The 17,166-nt window shown below is 39.6% G+C and overlaps 4 protein-coding genes across 7 annotated transcripts; 1 reads left to right on the forward strand and 3 right to left on the reverse strand.

The window, feature by feature from the left end:
• Positions 1 to 314: 314 nt before the first annotated feature.
• LOC133845771 (zinc finger protein on ecdysone puffs) lies at positions 315 to 8,023 on the reverse strand. 4 transcript variants are annotated; one of them, XM_062280331.1, is made up of 5 exons: positions 7,838 to 8,023; positions 6,722 to 6,868; positions 6,277 to 6,625; positions 3,387 to 3,610; positions 315 to 2,350 (listed from the first exon to the last, which is right to left on the reverse strand). In XM_062280331.1, exons 2-5 carry the CDS (start codon positions 6,727 to 6,729, stop codon positions 742 to 744), a joined length of 2,190 nt encoding a protein of 729 aa, XP_062136315.1. In that variant the 5' UTR covers positions 6,730 to 6,868; positions 7,838 to 8,023; the 3' UTR covers positions 315 to 741. The 4 variants fall into 4 exon arrangements, with proteins under 4 accessions (XP_062136315.1, XP_062136317.1, XP_062136316.1 ...); XM_062280333.1 differs by lacking the exon at positions 6,722 to 6,868; XM_062280332.1 differs by lacking the exon at positions 7,838 to 8,023 and having other exon boundaries at positions 315 to 2,347.
• Positions 8,024 to 9,214: 1,191 nt separating this feature from the next.
• Positions 9,215 to 14,420, reverse strand: LOC133845773 (NEDD4 family-interacting protein 1-like). The gene is made up of 2 exons (XM_062280335.1): positions 14,277 to 14,420; positions 9,215 to 10,158 (listed from the first exon to the last, which is right to left on the reverse strand). The coding sequence occupies exon 2, from the start codon at positions 10,154 to 10,156 to the stop codon at positions 9,368 to 9,370; it is 789 nt and encodes a 262-aa protein (XP_062136319.1). The 5' UTR covers positions 10,157 to 10,158; positions 14,277 to 14,420; the 3' UTR covers positions 9,215 to 9,367.
• On the reverse strand, positions 10,256 to 14,420 carry LOC133845774 (protein spitz). Its single transcript, XM_062280336.1, has 2 exons — positions 14,277 to 14,420; positions 10,256 to 11,480 (listed from the first exon to the last, which is right to left on the reverse strand). Exon 2 carries the CDS (start codon positions 10,966 to 10,968, stop codon positions 10,612 to 10,614), a length of 357 nt encoding a protein of 118 aa, XP_062136320.1. The 5' UTR covers positions 10,969 to 11,480; positions 14,277 to 14,420; the 3' UTR covers positions 10,256 to 10,611.
• Positions 14,421 to 14,964: 544 nt separating this feature from the next.
• Positions 14,965 to 15,828, forward strand: LOC133840218 (selenoprotein F). Its single transcript, XM_062271921.1, has 3 exons — positions 14,965 to 15,123; positions 15,179 to 15,294; positions 15,353 to 15,828. The coding sequence occupies exons 1-3, from the start codon at positions 15,076 to 15,078 to the stop codon at positions 15,729 to 15,731; spliced, it is 543 nt and encodes a 180-aa protein (XP_062127905.1). The 5' UTR covers positions 14,965 to 15,075; the 3' UTR covers positions 15,732 to 15,828.
• The last annotated feature ends 1,338 nt before the right edge of the window (positions 15,829 to 17,166 follow it).

Consider the following 17,166-nt stretch of genomic DNA (forward strand, 5'->3'; position numbering starts at 1 on the left):
GCTTCAAATCGGAAAAAACCCAAAAAAAAAGTACTATAACATACTTGAGTTATCTGAAGGTTCGAAATAGTAATTTTAAAATTGATTCCCAAAATGTTTTTTTTTTAATTTGTGTCAAATCTTGTAAAAGAATTAAAGATCATTTATACAATAACACTAATATTTGATTTGGGATAGTTTTTGTGTGACAGCCTTATAAGAGTAATCCAATCCAGGAAATTTATATCTAAATCTAATCATTACAAAAAGCTGAAAAGATAATATTTTAAACTCTCCCAACTATTTTTGTGGTAAATTAGAAAACAATTATGTAATTTTTTTCTTGTACAAGTAAGTTTTTTATTTTAAAATTTAATCATTACATAGTTTGAATGCGTTTTTGTTGTTTTGTTTCGTTTTGTTAATATTGTAGTATTTCTTTGTATGTGGTTCTAATTTTATTTTCTTGATTTGTGTTTGCAATCGAAGACACAGAATCTTTGCGAAATATTCGTCGATGATTCATGCCTGTGTCCATTACAAAAACGTTTATGCAAAATGAGGTGAAAATGTCACTATAGAATAGTTCAGTTTTGGGAGGGAAGGGGAAACTAGGAAGAATCTCCCACAAATTGAGTGTGTGTGTTTGTGGAAATTGTTTAAGAGTAATGAATACATAACATTAAGTTATGGTTAATTAAATATGTTTTATGTGGTATTGTGTCTTATGCCCAGGTATTGCCGACCTCTAAATCTCTCCCTCTAGTATCGGTTGTAACGACCACGCGCACGGTTTCGCTGCGGCGTTGCCTTGGGACCAGCAGCTGGGGATGCAGCGGCGGCAGCAGCAGCAGCTGCGGCGACGGCGCGTGGCTTCTTGGCTGGCGATGGAGCAACCTCTGGGGTGGCAGCAGCCGGTGTGGCAGCTGCAGCGGGAGCTGCTGGTGTGGTGGCCGCAGCCGGAGTTGGTGTGGCAGCAGCGGCGGGTGTGGCTGGAGCAGCCTTAGCTGCCGGTTTGGCTGCTGGCTCGGGTTTAGCTGGCGTGGCTGGCTGTGCGACGGGAGCGGGTGTGGGCACTGGAGTTGGCTCTGGCTCGGGTTCCGGCTCTGGTTCGGCCTCAGCTTCCTCTTCCTCCTCCTCCTGGGCGTCCATCTCGTCGCCGTTGTCTTCGCCAGCGGCTTCCTCGCCACCCTCCTCCTCACCTTCGGCATTCTCGTTCATCTCGAAGTCCTCATCGTCGCCTGTGGCCTCCGATGGATCATAGAGCTCACCTTCAGCACCCTCGGCTGCCTCATCGCCAGCACCCTCGGCAGCTGGAGCCTCAGACTCCTCGACCTTGCGCTTCTTGCGCTCATTCTCCTCAATGGCAGCGGCTGCGCGCTTTTGTGCAATCTTCGTGTCGCTGGACTTCTCGTTGATGAACTTGAGGAAGTTGCGGTGATGGGTGGCTGTGCGTGAGTGAATCTCAGCGGTGATCTCTGTGTCAAAGAACTTGCTGCAGACAGCGCACTCGAAGCACTCCAGCTTCGAGATGAGGGCAGCACCAACGGGACGCTGCCAATTGTATTTGGGCAGGCGAGTGTCCACCTCGCTGGGGATCTCATCGCCCTCGGCAAAGTCAAGGATGCAGTCCTCGGCATCGACGGGTAGAGCCACCTCTTCCTCCTCCTGGCTCTCGTTGAGATCTTCACCCTCCTTGGTTTCATCGGCAGCCTCCTCACCCTCCTTGGCCTCCTCGCCCTCAGCTTCCTCACCTTCGGCGCCCTCCTCAGGCTCCTTTTTGACCTCGGTGGATTCCTCACCCTCCTTCTTGATGGGCTTCTTCTTGCGCTTCTGTGGTGGACGCAGATCGCGTGTCTCCTCCTCAGCCGTGCTGATGGGCAACGTCTGACGCTTGCGTTCGCCAACCTTCGTGTTGTTCTCAGCAGCCTTCTTCAGATGATCAGCCGACAGCAAATGGGTGTCGTAATCGATGCGTGTGGCAAACTCCTTGTTGCATTCCACGCACTTGGGATGCAAGAACTTCTTCAGCTGCAAATGTCCCTCGGACTTGCGATGAGTCGAGATGTGTCCATGGAAGTTCAGATCACACATGGTGCAGTAATCCAGCTGACGTTGCTTGCTCTTTCCCATGCGCTTGAGACGATCAAACTCAATCGATTTGAGCTGCTCAGCAAGTTTGGCCTCCTGACGAATCATGTTGGCCTTGAGGCGGTAGCTCTCCTCAATGCCCTCGCGCATCATCAGATGGGTGCGTCCCTTGATGTGATTCTCAAATGAATTGGCATCCCACATGTGCTTCTTGCACAGATGACAGTAGAACATATCATTCGGCACGCTAGCGTACGGCGATTCCTTGGGTGTTGCGCTACTTTAATCCAGCATAAAAGTGGATTTTATTGGGGAGGTAAAGAATGAAAAGAAATCAAATTAGTTGTGAATGCTTCAAGGATGTGAACAGACGCGTCTGGTAGCGTGTGGCTGACTAGCTATTGGGCGGCAGCATAGACGTCACGCTGAAATGCTTTATTTAGTTGGGATATCACAGATATTACAGATTACAAAATATTAAAAGATCTTGGCCTAAGCTTATGAGGAATGAATGATTATGATACGGATGATGTATTATGCGATTAAAACAGTTCTTGTACATCACAAACAAATACATTAAGAAATGTGCCCCCCACATTAGAAAAATTCTGGTAATTTATGATGCAAAATTTAGTAATACGATCGGACAGAAAAATTCTTAGAAAACATTACGATTTACTAATTCTAAAGTAAGTCGAATTTCACATTCGGCAAATCCGAAGATAAAACAAATGTATTTTCCCCGAAAATTGTTAATGAATTCAAAAATATGCAAAGCACTAAATAACAAAACAAAAGCAAAATAAAAACAAAAATATTTTTGTACGTATGAGAACAATTAACAATCAATCTGAAAATATTTCGTTGATCAATCCATGCCATATACTACGCAACCCGGTTCGCTAACAGACGCCAACGACCAGAAAGAAAAGGATGTGTTTTGTCTATTCAAAACATAATATAAAAAAAACAAATAATAAGAGGACTGTTGTTTCCACTCATCCACTTGTTGGAAATTATTTGTGATTATTTTTTGGAGAACTTATCATATTTCATATATATATATATTGAGTATTGTATCAGATGCATTCGAAAAATTGGAAATCAAGTACTTAAAAATATTTGCAGTTTTTTGTTTCAGAAAAATTGATGCATTGATAACAAAAATTATTTGTAGATATTATATATTTTTTTAAAGGAAGAAGAAAAATTGCGAATTGAGCAATCTTTCGGCTGTCATTTTGGTAAATGTTGTATTGGAAATTTGATTTTTTAAATTGGATTTTTTGTTTAAGTAGTTGTAGTTGTACTCTTACCTCTCAATTTTCTTTTCGCCAGGAGTAATTTCCTTCTTTTTATTAGTGTTGGCATTTTTAGCCAAAAGTTTCTTGGCACGATCAAAAGCATTCTGCTTACGAATGCCGCCGGCGCCCTGCTTTTGAGGGGGCTTGGGACCACCAGTAACGCCACGATTTTGGAAACCTCCTTGGCCACGACGATTATTGAGACGATTGCCGGCACCGCCACCGCGATTGACCATCTTTATCATTTAAGATTTGTTTCGAACACATACATTTTAGCGTATTTTTCGTTTTTACAATACATTAAAGTAGTTTGGTATAGATAGTTTTTGGTTGATTGGTTGGTTGGGTAGGTAGATAGTGACAGTATTATATATATATAATATACAAGATCGAACAGAGTTTTGTAAATATTCGTAATTAAATGGAAATGCATGGAATACACATGAAATATATAGATCGTGCGATCGATAATATATATAGTAGTAGTAGTAAATCAATCGTTATGAAATTTACAATTATAAATTGTCAAGAGTTATTCAAATAAATAATAACAAACGAGTTGACACATTTATGGTACATAAACCATTTACAATATTCAGTTTTTTGGTTTTAAAGGTGATTGGAATATTAGTTTTCCATATTTGACGTGGGATGGATGGAAAATTCAAAAATTTTGATTTTTTATATAGATACACACATACATATAGAAAAGTAGTTGATATGATTTAAATATATATATAAAGATATAGATAAACAGATGTATATTATTGGTCAAATCGGCGGAGCGGTCGTGCAATCAGTCGACGGGGATGTTTTTGTTGTTGAAGTCGTTGGCGTGGCGGCGCGTGGCGTGGCATTTTATTTATTTTTGAGATGTTTTTTAGACATTGTGTTCAACACAAACGGGCGGCATGGAAACATGGAAACCGAATTGTGGTTTCGATTTCGAGTGAGTTTCAATCAGAGCAGGAACGTTGAAGAAGAGTGGCGATGCATTTGATTTTTATATTGATAGTTTGATTTGGTTTTGTTTTTTGGTTTTTTAGTTATTTTTGTTTTGTTTTGGTAATTGCAAGTTGCAGTTGCACCATCAATCAGTACCAGTACCAGATCGGATCGGTTTTTCAGTTTTCAGAGCAGAGCAGATTAGAAGAGAGTTCAATCAATCACAATCATTTCAATCAATCGGTGGCGTCGCATTGGAAGTGGACATCGCATCGCATTATTTTTACATATATTTTGTACATTTTTGATATTGCGTGTTTTGTGCGTTTTTCAGCAATTCGTGTGTTGTGTACGTCGTTGCCATTTGCGATTATGTTGATATGCATGTTGCAAGTGCCGCAAATTTGCCACATATTGATTTGTATTATATAATTGTAAATTCCAAGTTCAGTTATATATGATATATATCGGTTTATGCAGTTTTCACACATAAATGTAACAAAAACAAATGATAATTGTGCATAAACATTTCAACAGAAACAAGAGAGAGTTGTTGGCACAGGCGCAGACACAAGAGCAACACATTGGCAACAGCAACAACAACAACAAAAATGTGGCAGCAACATTGCCCAGCAGCAACGACAACAAGCACATTTGAATATGCAACGCAGCAGTGACGACAACAACGTCGGAGACGACACATCGGCATTTAGATATATACACAGGTATATATATAGGCACAATATATGGATGCATTCGAAATGCGTTTTTGATTCGATTCGTTTTTTGAGATTGCATCGAATTCGATTATTGGTTTCGTTCGTGTAGAAGAGAATAAAAATAAATATTGGTAAATTAGCAAAATTTGAATTGTGAGTTTGTAAAAATCCAAAGATTTTTGATAATTGATAATTGTTTGGTTTTTGTTGTTGCTATTTTTTTTTTTTGTTTGGTTTTGGTAAATAACTTTTTAAATGCCTACTTAGTACAAATATGAATTAAATTACTTTATGCAATCATTTTAAAATGTCATCATACTCTTTTCATCTTTAAATGGAACATTTGTTGGCGGTACTTAATATTTCGTGGTACAAACAATCAAATTCAACAAATTGTGCAGTATACAAACGAAAAAATATTGCATTTAAAATGGAATAAATGCGTTTTTATATCGAAAACCTTCTACTTCTCCACCTCACAATTTTTTATATTGTACAATCGATATACAATATCAGCAGGGTTCTCTCATTATCGCAAATTTGTTGAATTGTCTTTTAATTTTAATTTCTTTTTTTGGTATTTTACTACAAACTACGCGATTTTTGTTTTGCTTTTTTTTTTAGATATTATACAACAACTAGGCTTAAGTAACATAAACAGAGCTAACCAATGTTTGGTGTCATAACAATAAAAAGAGGATTCTTCAGTGGACACGATGAGCGGGAGTTTCTTAAACAAACTAAAGCTGGTTATTCTTTGAATTTGGTTTAACTTGATGTGTTTTACAAGAAATTCGCTTAAGGCAATAGCAAAATTTCACCTTTTGTTTGGCAATGACAAGAAAGAAATCGAAAATGTGAATTCAAGGGGCAATCAATCAAATGAATTGACGTAATTAATCGGTATTTAATGTCAAATAATACATAAATTGATGTGAATGTAGGTAAAACAACATTCTCTTCAGACAATTAAGATTACATCAAATGATGTGAATAGAATTCAGGACAAACATAATCTTCACTAGGAACTATGTGTAAATATTTAAAAATACAATATGTATTTAATATTAAATTATTTAAAGTTTCAACGACAAACCTAGTTAAATCCAAAACAAAGTTCAACTCCACCGCAACTCATCCACCAAAGAATGGTTTTTAAGGAATAAAATAAGAGGAATTCAGCTATTTAAGGCAGCTAGAGAAATAATATTTGGCAAACTGGATCATAATATACATACCGGTCCGCCGCGTTGATTGCGATTGCCCATGCCACCGCGTGGCAAGTCGAGGAGCGATGGAGGCTGGTTTCTGAACAGGTTGTTCAGCAAATTGTTGATGGCCTGGGCGTTCATTTGACCGCCGCCGCCACCCTGGCGCATATTGTTGCCAAACTGTCCGCCGCCGCCGGGATTCTGCGACTCCCAGGGTGACATATTCATGCCGCCACCGCCGCCCATGCGATTGGCGCCCATGGGGCCGCCATATTGATTGCCGCCACCGCCAAAGTTGCGATTGCGATTCTGGTTGCCGCGGAATGCCATGTTGCCCTTGCCCAACTGTTGTTGCGGATTGCCGTTAATCTTTACACTGGAAAAATTAATATAAAAGAGAAATATGTTAAACATGCATTTCACGTATTTTCTCATTATGTTTGCAGAATTTTCTTGGAAACACTCGGCATACCTGGTCATAATTTTGAGTGGATTTTTGTGGGATTGTTGGGATGTTGGAATATGAATGTATATGTGTGTGTGTAGGTGAATGCAGGTAGTGTGGGTGAGGAGTTACAACAAAGCGAAAAATCTAATACAAATGATAATGTCGCAGGCGCTGAAATAAAATAACGGCACAATGAAAAGAAAATGCAAAACAAATAGTTGTTGATATTAGTGTGATAAGTGTTAGTGCATTATAAGTATGAATGATTTTTGTTTACATGTATTGTGTATGTATCTAAGGGGTGCACGACCCAAGCGCATACACAGATACAAATACAACTACAAATGTATACGCTGGCAAAGCATCAACACAGATGAGGGTAGAACGCAAACAGACGCGTCCCCCGTTGACAATGAAAAAACGTATGACGTAGTAACATGCATGTGATATGCACGCATCTATGTATTATAGAATGCTACCTGTTTCAATACAATATGCAGAAAACAACGTTAAAAAGAAATGAGCACAAGAAGAGCACGAAAAACTGGTTTCGACACCTCGAAATTTAATAAACCGGCTAAAGAGAAAAAGTGGCAACAGCCGCGAGAGAGCGAGATGGCAGAAGGTGAATGCCTATCTACAAAAATTAAGATGGCGGCCCAGCATGTATGTGTGTGTATTAGTTTGTGAACTGAGACACCGCCAAGCGCTGAGTCAGAAGCCGGCGATATGAAATTTTTTTGAACTCTTTATTGCACTTATTCACTAATCTCATGAATTGCAGTGTGATAACAAATATTTAAATTTTTCGCGTAAATCACCAACTGTCTTGTAGTTTGTTATAGTGAAAATTGTATAGTATTTTGGACGCAAATAGTTAGTAACTACAACTACTGTACTTTTTGTTAGCGAAAATATTGCATAATAGAAAACTACTTGCAGTAATGCAGCGTTAATGTAGATTGTTAATTTTTTCGCCAGGGCCAGCGTATACAGCAATGAAAATCAATAATTTGACTGCAGACTGTCTAGCCGGGCCAGACGATTGAGGAAAAAATCCTCCAACAGATACACACAACATCCCGAAATATTTTCCACATGCAATGGCAAAAACTACAAAATATAACATTGTACACTTACGTTGTTGTTGCTGCCGAATGTATTCCCGCTTCGCAATATATTTAAATAATTTTTTCACGCTTTTAGTTCTATTTAATTTAATCTATATTAAAGATGGCCGTCTGTTGTGAAAATATGATTTTTTCACACACGAACGAAGCAACTGCGTGCTGGTATATACACACTTACACAAGTAATGTGCACAGCTTACTACGACAATGGTTAACAGTGTGACCAAAAATTCGAACTGTAAACATACAGTTTTACTACGAAAAATCTACCACTGCGGCAACAACCAGCTGGTTTGATTCGACAAGGCGGAGAGGTTTTATTCAATGATCTTGAGAGATCGCGTAGATATTATTTTTTTTTTAATAAAAGTAAGTTTATTTAAAATCCTGGCATTCACCACAATGATACAATATTTACAAATTTATTTCGGAATATACCAAATAAAACCGGCAACTAGTGGATAGTGTTGTAAGTCTATTCAATGTCAGAGCGTTGCCACATCAGGTATTTTAACGCTTCAGGTAGTTATTAATTTTTGGAATAACGGATAGTAATCTCATATGCGCGCCCATTCAAATTTAAAGTTAAGAAATTGCAATGCTGTTCTTTTTTTTTTTAAGATTTTTATTAATTTGCATAAAACTGACGCATATTTTCGGTATGCGCCCTTGCAATGCATATTTCAATTATACATACAAAGGGATTAAACATATTAATTATAAACGTTATATTAGCAATAATCGTAATTATAATAGTTTGTGATTTATCTAGCAAAATTACCGCTGGCCTTTTTGTGTAACTGTTTTAAGTACCACAGCAAATAGTAGATTTCAATAATAAAAATATGGTGGCATATTCATCTAGGCTGTTTGTGTTCCTTTGTGTTTTTGTCTTTTTTGCAATTTGTTTTCTACTAACAAAAGAATAGAGAAGCTACTATGGCGAGACATCTATACACACATTTACATATACAAGTACAAGTACAATTACATCAATTACGATGGCCCTGGTTGCTTCTCTCTAAAAAAACAAGGTGCCCAAAAGGTGCAGCGAAACAGGGATCCAAGTGAATCCTCGTCGCATCTCTCACTACTCTGTGCGCACATCTTTCACTTTTTTCATATTCTTTTAGTTTTTTTCTTTTCATATATATGTTGATATGCTCGAAATATACATAAACAACATAATTATTATCAATATGCTAGCTTTGTGTTGTTGTTTGTTTGTCATTTGAAACTGATTTGTGGATTTAACTTGCGCTAATTAACATAGTAACTACAGAAACACTAACCAATAGTAAGTTCGCAATTAGTTTTTCTCTTTCTTATACTTTTTTTGTTGTGTTGGTTTTTTTTGGGATCGAAATGAAATATTTGGGAGTCTAACGCAATCGCCGTCGTGTCATCGTAGTCATCATCGTCTTTGCCACAATCATCACCATCATCATAATCACGCATTTCAAACAACTCGCACACTTAACGTATTTACATAACCCGCCGACTGTGACAACGATGACATCGACGGCGACGGCGCCCGCACCTAGTAGAAGAAGAGCAGCCGCTCCTGGGCCGATGCGGAGAGCAGACGCCAGGATCGCTTGATGCTCACATACTGAATGAGCGCACGAATGGCGATCAGAAAGCCAAAGGCGCAAATTAACCACCACAGCCAAGAGTTCTCATGCGATGCCAAGTCCGTCGAATGCTTCACGATCAGCGTCCACTTGGCCAGCGACAGTCCAAAGCCGGACAATGCTCCATAACGGGCGGCAATTGTGTGACAGAAACAGGTTAGCATCAGAAAGCCAATCCAATTGAAGAGAAATGCGACCATGAAAGCCGTGATAAACATTATGTCCGTGCCGAGCAAATTGTCTGTCGTCGACAAACTGTTGTCCGGATCGCTGGCATCGATGGCAATGAATGTTAGAGCCGGCTGCGCCGAGCGAACGGCTCCGGGACCATCGCGCAACGGATTCGGAGGCAGTGGCAACAACGGATTCGGCGGCGGCGGCAACTGTTGCGTCGATGGCAAAGTTAAAAATGCGGGCGGCAGCTCTCCATTCAACGATTTCTCCATTTGCACCTCCTCGTAGGTGGGCAACTTGCCGTGCAGCTCCTGGGGCAGCGCCAAATCGTTCTGCGTCTGTGTCGCGTCTACGGCGTGTGTGGTCAACGCCAGCGATGGCATCTGCGGTGGCAATGCCACCTGTTGGCCACCCAGACCCTGTGCATCCGGCTCATACGGTGGCGGGGCACTGAAGTCAGCTTTTGGCGGTCCAAGTGCATCGTCTCCCTGCCCCGAAGGCGGTTGATTGTTGTGCGGCATAACTGCAAAAAGGAATACAGAAATCAATTAATAATTAAGATCAATAATATATAGTTGCAAGCTGTAAGCAAAACTTGGGAGATCATCTGAATTGTTTAAAAGTCAGTTTTGGTCTTTAGTTTTTTTCTTTCGAATTTATTTTTATTTTTTAAACGTTAATAGTTTAGGTTAACGTGGCATCTCGTATTAAATTATTAAATAATTAGGCATTAAATTAGGTATCAAAAAATGGGCGGCTAGCTGCCAAAATTGCATTGCGTTAATTTCAGCTCTCGCTCTCTTTCACGAAGTTTATCGTCATCGTTTGGAAGGCACTCAAATACTTTCAAGTTTTGGTTAAAAAGTTACCACAAAATAAAAAGAAACAAAAGTCAAGTCGATTAATAAATATTACAAAAAAATAAACAGTTTAAGGATTAAAAGGACATTCGCTGCAGCAGTTTTTTTTTAGTAGTTCAATGCCTTTCTCTCTCATGGCTTGTAGCCGACTGAAGATACGCCTGCTCCAGGGTTAAAATGCGACTATGATGCGGTCCAAATGGACGTCGCGCTATGCGCAATGGCTTTAGCCCGTCCACCTCATCGACGCCGGCATTCTCGAATGCCATGTCCACATCGTTGCCACCACCACCGGCATGGAGCTTCTGCTTCGCTTGCTTCTCATGCCGCAGATACAGGACCACACAGCACATGGCCATAAAGATGACGGCGAGCGTGGCGCCACTCACAATGCTCGCCTTCTCCAGCATCACACGATTCCTTGTGGGCAAGTAGGTGCCATCGATCTCCTTGTACTCGCATCGGGGTCCCATAAATCCGAGCGCACACTCGCAGTTGTAGAGCACCTCGTTGTGGATCTCGACGGTGAAGCAAGTGGCATCATTCAGGCAATACCATGCCGCATAGGTGGGCGGACATCGAAAGATCGGAAATGTGATATTTGGTCGCGATGGTGTCGTCAATGCAATCACATTGTCGGGCGCCGTCGAGGGGGGCGACGGTGGTGGTTGCAGCCTCTGGTGGTGGTGCCTCTGGACGGGGTTTGGTTATGGCACGCGATGAGCAGGCGGCGGTTATCGATAGCAGGCAAGCGGAGGCAGCAATTAGCGGCAGCAGCAGCAGCGGAAGTCTCATCTTTGACACGAGATCGATTTTTGATTTTTTTTTTGTTTTTGTTTATTTTGGGGCTTAGCGGCGCATGGCAGCAGCAGGCAGGAATGTTTGTGGTGGTGGTGGTGGTTGTTTGTGGTTGGTGAGATGTATGTGTCTATCGTTATCGTTATCGATATCAAGTTTTGCTTTTTTTTTGTTTGTTGGTGCGCTGCTGCAACAGAATAAAAGCAAAGTGCAATTAAAATTCAACTCAAAATTCATAAAGTGTGCATGTGTGTGTGTATGAGTGTGAGTTGTGCCGAGTGAGTGAGTGAGTGTATTAGTGCCTGCCTGCTACTGCTAGGCCAGCCTTGCCCTCAATCTCATTCACACACTGTCTCTCTTTCTGTCTCTTTCGCTCTCTGTCTCGCCCTCTAAGCTTTTTGCACCGCGCGTTGCATTGCAACCCGCCCCGCACACGGTTTGGGTATCGACCTGAGTGGAAAATAACAAAGCAACTTATTAATTATCGAAACAACAAAAAAAAAAACAATTCAAGTTTTACAAACTAATACACAAATTACACAGTTTATTTACCTGCCAGCTGTTTTTTTTTTTAACTTTTTTTGTTTACACAGTTTGCACTTGCATTTATCGCTTTTGTTGTTTTTTTTTAATTATTATTATTTACACTCAGAACATTTTCACAAGGCAGGCGAAAGTAGCCAGGTTCATTCAATGCGCACTTGAACGAAACACGCGAGTTTAACAACTATGACACTAGAACGACTACAAAATACCCTGCACTATAAATGTTCACGGTGCAATTAGGGATTGATTAAAATTCTACTTGACTGTTTTATATTAGAAATTCGCAGACACAAACCCCAATATTTATCCTCGATAAAACTAACTCAAACTAATTCTACCTTTATTTTCCGGGTCAGGCTAGCTATTACTAATTTATTCACTATGCCTATTTAATTAGTATTCCTGTGTTGTAACTTGATTAATTAACAGTGACTCGGTCGTTTATATGTTAAATACCTGTTGTTAGTCCTTGACATTAACGGCACTTGGGCGGCTCGTAAAAATAGTCGTAAACACGCAGAAGCAGTGTGACCAGCGTAGCTTTACAAACTGGCAGCAGTCTGACAAACGGCCGGGGAGCGAATGAATGAATGAGTGCAATTAGATTGACCTTTTGCTCAATTGAATGCTCATGTGAACACAATTTCGAATAACTCGGCAGCAGCTAAAAATAGTTGCCCTCCTCAAGATATGCGTGGAGCTTATTAGCAAACAATAAAATAAAATAAAAGAGCAAATAAAACCACCAAGGGTGCTAAAGAAATACGAAAACACGCACACAATTGCTGCGCAGTTTACTCAGATTTCAGTTTCTAATGCGGGTTTCTAATGAACCAGCACAATGGGGTTGGGAGTGGGCGTAGGTATACACCAACACACACATACAAACGAACATTCGCATGAATTTACTTGTAGGCAGGCAGACTGATCGTGCCTCTGCTTCTTCTTCGTCATAGTACAGTATCGTTTTGCGAGTAACCAATACCAAGTTTCGAATAGGAGTATTTTTACTCAAATTACTGCTGCTTTGTAGCAATGTGTACGCACACATGTGTTGTAACAGTGTGTACACATATGCATTTGTGTGTATATTAATTACATGTAAAGCAGATGACGAGCAGCTGACTGGACGTCTTGGTGTGTCGAAATAATCGCTGATTAGGCGATATGAATAACAATGAAATCCATTGATAAGGGCAATACATTTGACGTTGAGTCACTTTCGTTGGAAACTGAACTCTCACTGTATAAACAAAATAAAATTGGCATGGAATCGCAAGAAATCAAGCAGTTAGATAAACACCAGTGAGAGAGGGAGAGAGAAGGGTGATAATAAGTGGCTCAACACTTTGGCGTGGGACGTAGAAATCTAACAGCACAGCACAGCACATACACTTCATACTCAAATATGCATGTGATTGTTGATGTGTGTGTGTATACTTATATGGCGTGTTAGACAGGTAGGTAGCACCAGGTATATTGTTGGATTACAAAGGCGGAGAGAATTTTGAAGGTCTCGTGTGTTGGTGTTGATAAGAAATTTGAGAGTGAGCGACAGCTGCAGTTCTTATTATTGTGATGCAGCAGGTGTGAATGATGCAGACATACACACATATGTATATACACGCACACATATACAGCTGCGCCCTAAACCAGTTAAACGAGACATGAGCTGAGGCGGAAGTTGCCTGCATCGAAGACCTTAAGCAGCAGTTTCCGTCTAGTCTGTTGCAGCTTCACGCAAACTGCATGAAAAACTTGAATGAACAAGCACACACACGCACGCACACAAACTTATGCGTATGTTCTTGCTGTATACACAGCTAAGAACCGTTACCAAACAGCATGCATACGGGAAGAAGGGAGAGACTGACAAAACAAGAACAAGAGCTTCAACTTTGTCCGTGCTCATGCAAAAGCTCAGCGATTGGCTATTGTTGTTGTGCAAGAGCTAGGGAATTAATTCACTGGCACTTGTTGAAAAATATGAATCAAAATAAACAGGTCCCGCAACACTTTTTATTGCAGTGAATAAATAACATTTTAACACCGTGGTGAAATATCAACAACACAGAGCTCGCTCGCTATGCGTGATTATTAATTCAATAATCAAAACACAAACAAGGCAACACATACACAAACTCACACATATACACTCAACAGTGCCATGTAAACATCTGCATATGCATGTGAGTGTGTATGTACACACTTCTCTTCAAGATGCTCCCCTGGAGCTGTTTCTAACCCCCTTCCACTCCTACGAAAAAACGTTTCTGTAATATTTCTATTTCTGTTGCTCTCTCTATACTATCGGCTAACCAAGCAATTCAACAGCAAAACTAGAACTCGGCACACTCTCAATGCAATGCCTAATTTTATTTTTACAACAATCGAAATTTGGATTTCGTATACCGATTTAGGTTTTCTATTTATTCACCTTTTCTTTTCAATGCGTTTGTTCGTTGATTGAGTTTTCACTTTTGCGCAGCGCGTTCGTGTTTTGCTCTCTACACAAATTCAGTTATTGATTTGCCAAAAAAAGTAAATAATACCGAGTGCACGCACAATACTGTTTGTTTTCTTTAGCCAACAATTAAATTAGGTTACACACGTTTCGTTTTTTAAATTTTGAAAAAGTTGTATTTCTTTATCAATTATTTTTACTTTTAAATCGTAAATCAATGGAACAAAACAAATGCGACTACGTGAGCCACATTCTTCTTCTTCAGTAAATTTTCTAGAGATGGTGAACGAAACATCGATGCATCGATAGTACCATCGATGTTTTGAGTTTGCAGTTAATTTAGGTGTGACCACTTTGTTGAGATTATGCAAATTATACCACTAGGCTTCCTGGTGACAATATTATTAGTGATGTGATTACATTTTGTTGGCTGTTTTATATTTAAATTTATTAAAGCATCGATTTTCCTTTGTTGTTTAGTATACTTTTAATTTAAATAAATGGAAATTAAATGAAATGGATTTTCTTACCGTGTTGCAGTAATTTTGAATCCAGTGTGTCTATAAAAATTTGTTAGTTATCTGTCTAAAATTAATTAATCGCAGTAGAAAAATTAAATGATAGTTGGAAAAAAGCCTTTAAAAATACTAGATTCTATTTCGTCTTTCGATGCATAACAATCGATATCTCTTCACAACAATCGATAATTCGATAGCCATATTAATTTTGTAAACAACGACGTGGTAGTAGAATATAAAATTTATATTTAAATATGATAAAATACGGTCTATCTCTTATTGCAGTATTAGTGCTAATCAGCGTAAGTATTATACACATCCTCAAGAGTATGTATCTCATTTATTATTTGTTTTCAGTGCCAAAGCAATGGTGAATTTACGGCAGCTGATTGCCGGGAGTTGGGCTTCATTAAAACACAGTTAATGTGCTCGAACTGTGAAAAACTCGATGATTTTGGATTGGAAACCTTAAAGTAGGTAACCTTATTTAAATGATAATCTAATTAATACTAATCCAAAACTAATTAACAGACCGCATTGCAAGCAATGCTGCACTCAAGATCAGCAACCGGCTGCACAACGCACCTATGCCAAGGCCATTCTAGAGGTTTGCACCTGCAAATTCCGAGCTTATCCCCAGATACAGGCATTCATACAGAGCGGCCGGCCAGCTAAATTCCCCAATTTGCAAATCAAATATGTGCGTGGTCTGGATCCGATTGTCAAGCTCCTAGATGCCAGCGGCAAGGTGCAAGAAACACTATCAATTACCAAATGGAATACAGACACCGTCGAGGAGTTCTTTGAGACCCATTTGGCTAAGGAGGGCAAAGAGGGCAAGAGCTCTTATAGCGTGGTTGAGGATGCGGACGATGATGACGAAGATTACCTACGTACCAATAGAATATAAAATGAATACTGATATTGATATTGTACCTACTTTCTGCATTCTTTATTTAGTAGCCAATGTAATAAAGCTAGCCTAGTGTTTAGGAGTCACAGTCGAATCGTGAGCTTTTATGGTTTGTGAGCAGAGCTTTCGGCACAGTTCACAGTTTTATGGGCAGTGTCTGGTTGCGGTTTGAGAGCGAGGCATGCGCCCCACTACAGTTTGAGAGTCCAGTTAACCGTTTCTAATTTTAACGTCGAAATTATTGATTCATCATATGAATTATGTACATATATGTACATATGTATATATGTATGTATTTTTTATTTGTCGCATTGTGTTATCAATTTGCCGCAATAACAATGTCTGACTATTGTTGTTTTGGGCATTGGGCCCAGACCGACCTAAGCGGTACTTTACCCGCCGTCCATGTATGACGTATTAATCCCCCCTCATTCTAACAATGAAAGAAATCAAATATTTGCTCAGTCTGTTAAATAGTCATTCACTAAATTGGCATGGCAAATAACAAAAGTGTTTAATTTGCTTGCATGACCGCTTTTGCTCACCTTTCTCACTTTTGTTACTGTCTCTGGGTCTGTTTCCTATTTGTTTGTTACTGAACAGCGCATGTGCACACGTTTTAGCCAAAGTGAGGTTAGATTTGCGCTGCACTTATTTACACGATTCTACTTATTGCTATAGTATATAAATGTATAAATAAGTACTTTGCTCAATATCGCCTGTTTACGTTTCATTACAATGCATATTCATATTTGTGCTTATTTTATTTATTACGGCTCTAGAACTTGTTGTTGTTGATGGTTTTAATCATAGCCTGATCCACAGTGGGGCAAGGTGTATTTGAAATGTTAACTATGAAAATAATTTTTAAAATTTCTCAGTTTTACTTACTTACGTACATAGTTACGACTATTTTCCTAACATTTTCCCAATGTTTTCATCTCTTTTATAGAAGTATATTCATATAAGACTGACTGTCACGCCCTAATGCCAATCAATAGGACGGCTTGTGATCAATACTAATTGCTTTCCTTATGACTATTCAATTAATATTGCATTATTGTTATGCACGGCAGCTGCCTCAGCCCAGGGACCTTATCATTGTATGCCATAAAGCGCATTCAACTGTTTGGCAAAATTGCACATACAAGCACAGAACACATATATATGCACACACGTACATATATGTATGTGTGTTTATACCAACACACTGTAAGCTCTCCCCCCTGTGAAGCGAAATTCAAGCATGGGGCGCTGGCTGCGTCTCGGAATGTCGTTTAAGGCGCCCCCTAGATTGCTAGCCGCGTTTGCTTTGTTGTTGTTGTTCTACTATTTCTCTCGTGTTTGCTGATAACATTTGCGCCTTTTGCTGCCAAGAATCGAACCGGTCATGGAAGAGAGTGGGGAGCAGCGCATGATAACGATAATGACG

This window comes from Drosophila sulfurigaster, chromosome 3 (assembly GCF_023558435.1).
Source record: "Drosophila sulfurigaster albostrigata strain 15112-1811.04 chromosome 3, ASM2355843v2, whole genome shotgun sequence".
Lineage (NCBI taxonomy): Eukaryota > Metazoa > Arthropoda > Insecta > Diptera > Drosophilidae > Drosophila > Drosophila sulfurigaster.